The 7,444-nt window shown below is 39.0% G+C and overlaps 1 protein-coding gene across 3 annotated transcripts in view; it reads left to right on the top strand.

The window, feature by feature from the left end:
* The first annotated feature begins 3,812 nt into the window (after window positions 1-3,812).
* The window catches only part of usp54a (ubiquitin specific peptidase 54a), a 28,039-nt gene continuing 24,407 nt past the window's right edge, over window positions 3,813-7,444 (top strand). Inside the window, exon 1 of one of the 3 annotated variants that reach the window (XM_084020998.1) lies at window positions 3,813-4,155. In XM_084020998.1, the coding sequence (XP_083877124.1) occupies window positions 3,982-4,155 (174 nt within the window). In that variant the 5' untranslated portion in view covers window positions 3,813-3,981. The remainder of the gene's footprint in view (window positions 4,156-7,444) is intronic. The other 2 variants (XM_084020997.1, XM_084020999.1) reach the window with 2 other exon arrangements.

Here is a 7,444-nt window from a genome sequence, read left to right as displayed (position 1 = left end):
GATGCACCATTTAGGGGGAAATTACCCTTTAAAAAGAAGCTTCTTCTTTAATTTCCTGACAAGGTCTTAATACAGATTTTTAGTTTTATTAGGAGGAAGCAAAGATATCAGTCCAGTCATGTTTGTGTGTCGTCCCAGTTATTCAATGTGAATGTCACCGGGGGTTTTATCAAGGTCTATTTCTCTAATCCTGCTGGCTCCATAAACTCCTAACTGCCTCTCACTTAGTCTTAATTTTACACTTCTTTCCCCTTTAATTGACATTTCACTGGTGTTGATTCAACCTTGGGACCCTAATGTGTTTCTGTAGGATATAAAAAGCTGTAATCATTCAGGAGAGACTTTTTCCTCCTCACTGCTGTGATGTGATAGCAGCTGGAAACCGCTTCTCCATGGTTCATAAATGTCATTAAGACATTTTTTTGCCTTTCAATTTTTCTCTACAGTTTTAACACAAATTTCACTATTTAACTCGTTCGAAAAATAACGTTTTCTTTTGAGATGAGGAACAGACAGATAGCTGGATGGAAGGACAGGCAGACAGACTTTTACCCTGCATGGGGATGTGTAAAGACTGTTTTTTTTTCAGCAGTGAGCTAACAAATTGTACTTGTCTTTTCTGTCATTTGGCAGCATTTGTCTTTAGTTTTTTCATGGACGGACTTCCTTACCTCGAATGAATGAGAATAATTGTAATTTACAGCACATGCCGGAGTCCAATTTTGGTTGAAAATTATTTGAAAGTTTAATCAGATATAAAAATAGCTGCATTTTTGTTGTTGTTTTTGTTGTTGTTTTTTTATCTCACAGAGAATCGATAAGCAAATGACAAGCTGTACGCATTAAAATCGTTACACTCGGGTACACTGCTGCCTCTGCTTTAAACTGCTGACCTGCTGCAATTAACATGATTAATGTTGTTAATGGAGGAGCAACAGACAGCTATACGAACAAACGGACCTTTATACACACACACACACACACACACACACACACACACACACACACACACACACACACACACACACACACACACACACACACACACAGAGGCGCACGCACAGACGGTCTAATCCTGTGCAGACAGACAGTCTGATCAGGCTAATCCCTCTTCACCTCCCTATGCTCTGACCGGCAGTTTACCTCTCTCTCTCACACAAACACACACACACACGTTTAATTTCTTACATTTCTCACTCTGTGTTAATTCATTTATGAATGTAGCTATTTATTTACTGCTGAAATGAGGCAAAGTCCCAGAGTTTAAATTCAGACAAAAAAGTTGTGAAAGCTTTAAATAAAAACAGATTCTTTGAGCCTTTGCACTGGCGGTTTTGCAGAGCATCATGGGGGTTCTCACTGGTATGTTTTCATGTTTGACAGTTTGAGATAAAGTCAAAGGTTAACTGTAGCATTGTCTTGAATCTTTTTAAATGTATGTTCATGCATGCATGTTTCACATTATCGTTTTGTACATTAGCTGTTCAAGTGTTTGTAATGTGAACCTGATGGGAGGTTGTTCATAATTCAAGACTTCAGCACAAATGTTGCTGCTCTGCTGTCAGTCGACTTTTACTGCCTGGATCCTCTGAGTCAGAAAGATAAACTTCAGCTAAATTCCCTCTTGCAGTAAACAAGCGCTCCCTGGAGTGACACATCCCTGATCTCACACACATACATGTCAGAAGCACATACAGTAGCTTTCTTTACCCTGCGTACTTATGAAATTGTGCCGTCTTCTTATATTTATTGTTAGTTTCCCACTTTTTAGTGTACTGCTGCATAACAATTGCCCTTGGGATTTTTTTTAGCTTGTCTTATTTCATCTTGTCAAACAACAATTTTAATTTACTTTATAGATCTGTATTTTTGTCCTGTTAAAGTCTTTGTGTCTTTTTACATTCAGTCGATGTGTGTTTTGCATTAATTGTCAATAAAGGCCCTGAGGTCTTTGGCAGGACATGTAGACAGTCAGGACAATAAAAACCACTCTGAGAGAGAGAGAAAGCAAGGTACAGACGGAATGAGATCAGAGGTATATAGAAAATGGTGTAAATGCCCATTATTGTGTCTGCAGTGTTAAGAAGAGGAGTAGGATGGTTTCCTCCGTTTGCAGAAGCCTTTCATTATCTCAATATAAAGTCTTAGACAATGAAAGGCTTTAAATCCAGTGAGGTCTTGCTCGAGTAATGTTGGGTTTCTGTCTGCGTCACTGAACACACTGTTTTAACATTCTTCTTCACTTTTAGAGACAGGGTCCAAACATTGTTTATTTCTTGAGGTCACTGTTGTTTTTTATGACTTGCAATGGGAACGTGACATATTTACACTATGCTACAAACTCCAGCAGCGTGCCAAGTGCCCACTGCACATTGGTGTTTTTTCTGAGTTCCTAATAATAGTTGAAAAACGCTGCACTCATCACAGTGTAGGTGGGACAAATTGCTTACCACAAAGACGTGATCAACTGTGTTTTATTTTGGGTATATTGTGTTCTTATTGGTTTTGTTGTATTTGATGTGGACTTAATGGTGTCCTCATGTCTGGAGCACTGGACCAAATGAATTTCTCTGTGTGGGACAATAAAATTGATCTGAATCTGGACAAAACAATGGTTAGTTACTCGCCAAGATGTTTTCTTGCCCACAAAATCTCATTAGCCACATAGACCAGCAGGCCCTCTCTGCCTACGTGCTTCATCAAAAGCAAGGGCCCGAGCAAGTACTCTACCTTGTGCTGAGATGTCCACTTCTGCTGGGTGTTTTCAGAAGAGAGCCTGGCTATTTCCACTCTGAAAAGCACATGGGTGGACATGCCCTCTTGTAGTACCACAACTTCAAAGGCATGCAGTCTTTAACACAAATTCTTGGAAAGCCTTAGACACTTAGAAATAGTAGACACTTAAATTAACAGATTGATTCTCCTTGTGGTGGTTTTGTATTTTTTTATTTATTTATTTTTTTATATTATATATGTGTATTTTATATACAGTTGGTAAGTGCTGGGGGAAATGTAATAGAAATTTAATTCCTAAATAAATAACTGTATTTTGCTCATGTTGATTTTGTCATTTTTTGACCATTACAACAGTGAAAATGGTAATACATTGTTTCTTAAAATGTATATTTGATCAATAATACTCAAGAACACTTTGTGTGAAATGAACAGTAAGAACAGTCCCTGAGCTGTGATGACAATTTTAACAGAGTCTGAATGTTGTTTCTGGATAATTAGAAGAAATAACTTTAAAAATAAACTCTTTGTCCTTCTTCTGCAGATCTGTCCTGAGCCTCTGATGCCCCTCCCAACCTCTGCTGTAGGTTCTGGCTGTGGTGATGATGATGATGGAGAGAAGGATGATGTGAGGTCAATGCTCAGCTCCAAGTGTTGCCATTTGAAATGAGGGCAAAGGTTGTTGCAACCGCAACAAGGAGAGGGATGAGTCCTTGAACGTTTTGGAATATAAAGATGACGACCATGGGAATTTCTTGAAATTGTTGGCATAAAGAATACTAACCATTGCCATTTCACACAGAGGATACAGCATTTAAATCTTCAGAATTTATAACGAAGGACATAAAACCGTCGGGGACCCTCTTGGATATCCTTGGATCTTTTTTAAATCCTTTATTGCAATCCTTGGAATTTAACAATGCAGAAGGTTGAAATTATTTCAAGTTAAAGAACATGCAACTGTTCAAGTAAATATTTTACTCAAGGAAGTTATTTCTAGTCAGTTTTTCTTTTTGGAGCTTTTTTCTTAGCTTCTTTTCCTGCTCAAACTTTTTTTTTTTTTTTTTCCTCCTTCTTGCTCTTGTCCATCCTGTTGTTGTGAGTCTTCATCAAATTTTGACTTTCATCCTCCCCTCGGCCAGAGGAAATGTCTCTGTCTACCTCGATAAGAGAACAGACAAAAGGAAGTTGACTCCTGCAAGGAGTGAGGCTGAAAGACAATCGAGGAGAGAGAGAAGAAAAGAGAAAATGTCGTGGAAGAGGAACTACTTTGCGTCAGGTGGAGGTGGAAGTGGTGCTGGTGGCAGCAATGGTGGGATGCAGGGAATGTTGACGCCTCGCACCATGACGTCCATCGCTCCCAGTAAAGGGCTGAGCAACGAGCCAGGACAGAACAGCTGTTTCCTGAACAGTGCCCTGCAGGTACACACACACGCTTTCTGTCATGTCTTTCTCTCTCGACTTCACTCTTCCACATACATACATCACATTTATCTCTGACCTTTGACCCCTGTTGTAAGACGTGTGTTGAGTGAACTGACTTCAGGCATGAAGTTCAGTGTACCTTGTAAAGCGTACCTGCTGGTTTACCCTCAAGGATAAAGCTGGGTGACATGCAATGTCATTCGATTGAATAAATTAGGGCTGCAACTAAAGATAATCTTAATTATTGATTAATCTCCTGATATGTTCCAGATGAATTGATACATCTGAGCCTTAGATGTCTTTAGGTGTGTTCTTCTGTCCAAAACCCAAACATATTTAGTTTAGAGCTGAAACAATAAACAAAAAATCAGGAAACTATTTCAATAGTCACTTAATTGATCAACTCAACAAAAAAGACAGCACTACTAGAAACGTAGGTCAGACATTTTCATTATTTTCTGACATTTATGAAAGAAAAGTATAATGAATTATTTGGGGGGGGAAAATAGGCATATTAAATGATAATAGGAATGAAAATCAGTTTAGGACTTTTCCTGTTGGACAGCTGATTGGTGTGCAAATGAAATGGCAGAGCTGGAATGACCCACCTGCAGATTGCCTGCAAACGACAATGGAGAGAGAATCGTGTATCAACAAGGACTTTATGTGGGAGTTGCTATTCTGTTGTAGGGAATGTGAAGCAAAACACATCAAATGTGTAATTTCAGTTTTATAGCATAATGGATGCTTTTCAGTTGTATAGCCTATAGTTACCTGTTGCCATTTTGGGAAAGGTTTGTTCTGTGTTCGTACAGTATAATACCTAAGTGTTTGAAATGTTGCTTAAAATATGAAAATGGCCTGAAATAGTTTTCTGAGGTTGCCAGTGAGCACAATACTCCATCAGTTCGCAGTAAGAGGATTTTGTCTGTTGTTCATACTTGCACTACTCTCTGTTTAAAATAAATGAAACAAATGGATCTTTATGCATTTGTTGGCTGCAGACTCTTGACTTCTGTATTAATGGCACTAAAAAGGGCCCTCTTTGTAAAGGTGCCTTTATGCCTATCAGCATTACTCAGCAATACTGTGACTGAATGTATCCAATGGAGATGCTGACAGAAGGCCCACTTCCACCACAGTGCATTTGAGCCAGTCAATCACACTGGTTGGTAAACAGCAGTCAGATGGTTGACTCCACCATCCACATAACAAGCAGTTTGACAATGTTCTCCATACTTATGTGAGCCTGTAATGAGTCTCCCCCAGGAGCCTGTAACACCTCCCAGACTGCACATTACACTTATTTATGACTCAGCTTTTAAAGAGGAGGTGGAGGAGGAGGTGGTGTGTTGTCTGCCTCAACAATAAGAGCTGAGACGATGTGAGAGCAGTAATTATTGGTGTTTAAACGCAGGCTGACTCATTAACCCTGTCGTTTGGGGCTGCTGCTGAAATGACAGACTGGGCTGAGGAGGAAACGCTCATTACATAATTTAACTGAAGCTTAGGGTGAGCTCAGCAGCAACATTACACACAGTCAGAGGTCGCCACACACAGACTTCATGGTGTCTTCTGTCATCAGAAAAACCCTAAAATGGTTGTATTGTAAAATTGTAAGTCTTAAATGGAAACTGATTTGCCACCTCAGCGATGTTTCCAGTTGTTGTAAAGAACTCCTGTACATGTTTTGAAAGTATAACGCCCTGTGAAGTCTGATAAATGTCCTCAAATTATGTCACTGGAGTCGGCAACAGTTGAGTCTGAAGACTACAAGTTTGAAAAGTGAACAAATATGGAGATTGAGTGCTCCAGACCTCTGTAGCTGGCAGCTCATCTCTGCTGCAGGCTGCCTGAGATGCTAACTCACTTTGATGTTGTATTGAATTGTCTGTGGTTGAGTTGCATTGTGGGTAATGTAGGTGCCAGGTTTGGACTGGATTACATGCTGCATCGCTTCCTGTCAATCCCTCGTATGTGTGAACACTAAAAATGAAAACCACTAGAAAGGTAATTGGGTAATTTAAATACATTGAATGGTTATTGCTAAAGAAAACTCAGACCATACAACAGTGCACTCTAGTGTTGCAGCCAAACACATGCCTGACAAAGTTCTCATTAACAGATTTATGCATGAACGTAATTCAAACTTTATTTTAATTTAAAAATATCAATAAAATCACTTTATACTTGTTTAAAGTACATATCACAAATATAGCAAATATAGTGAAGGAGATGAAGACTTTATGAATGAAGTAGCTCCTGTTGAAGTCCAAATCTCTTGACTATTAGTCCAAAACCCAAAGAGACTCATTTTACCGTCCTATTAAGCAAAGGAAACCATAAATCTCCACATTTGAAAAGCAGGAACCAACATTTGTTTGGTATTATTGCATGAAAAATGCAGAAAATAGTTTTTTTTTTTTTAAACAGTTGCTGCTATGACCTGTCAAAATATCTGCTGCGTTTTGGTTTTGTTAAAATACAGAATGAGTGTCTTGGATTAGAGCTGAAAACATGTCTTTTTTAGTCCAGTAAAAATATATACAAATTGTATTACAAAAATTGTAGGATAGCAAGAGAAGTCGAAAGTATACTGCACTCAAAATATCAGTCTCCACACAGTGGATTAGTGCAGTGCCTGTTCTTAATATACTTTTGGCATTAATGGGCCCATTGCCTGGCCTCCAGTATTGCTGCTTGCAGCTTTCTCAAGAACCACTTATCCGAACAACTTCACACTCTACACTGCCCTGGACACTGATCAAAACACCAGCCAAGTTAAGTTGATCGGATGAATTGTTGTCAAGAAAATTACTAATAAACATACCCTGTAGATCCCACATCTTTCAGTGGTGTAACCAGTGTTTCCCCCAGAAAATGTGTTAGTTAAGGTGGTGTCTGTCAGGGGGGGGGGGGGGGGGATGATGAGCATCACATTAATAGCTACAGATACTGTAAAACACTACAACGACATATGAGTGCATGTCTTATTTTATGAAGTAAAATATAAGTTATGGGTTTACTCAACAGCTTAATAGTTCATAGAAATTCAGGTAGAAATAGGTTAACTCAGAGTTCCACAGCTTATCAAAAACAATCCTCCCCCCACAGGGGGTGTCTCCCCCCCATGTAAATGATTATTGATTTATGAATGAATTGATAGGTGGCTTATTTTTGGCATATATTAATTTCTTTTTGGCCTGGAGGCCCTGCCCGGCCTGTACAATGGTAGGGGAAACACTGCGGCGAATAATGCTAGTATATGGATTTTTTTTTTTTTCTT

Source organism: Eutrigla gurnardus (genome assembly GCF_963514095.1).
Source record: "Eutrigla gurnardus genome assembly, chromosome: 11".
Taxonomy (NCBI): domain Eukaryota; kingdom Metazoa; phylum Chordata; class Actinopteri; order Perciformes; family Triglidae; genus Eutrigla; species Eutrigla gurnardus.
This window is presented reverse-complemented; position numbering and strand designations above follow the sequence as displayed.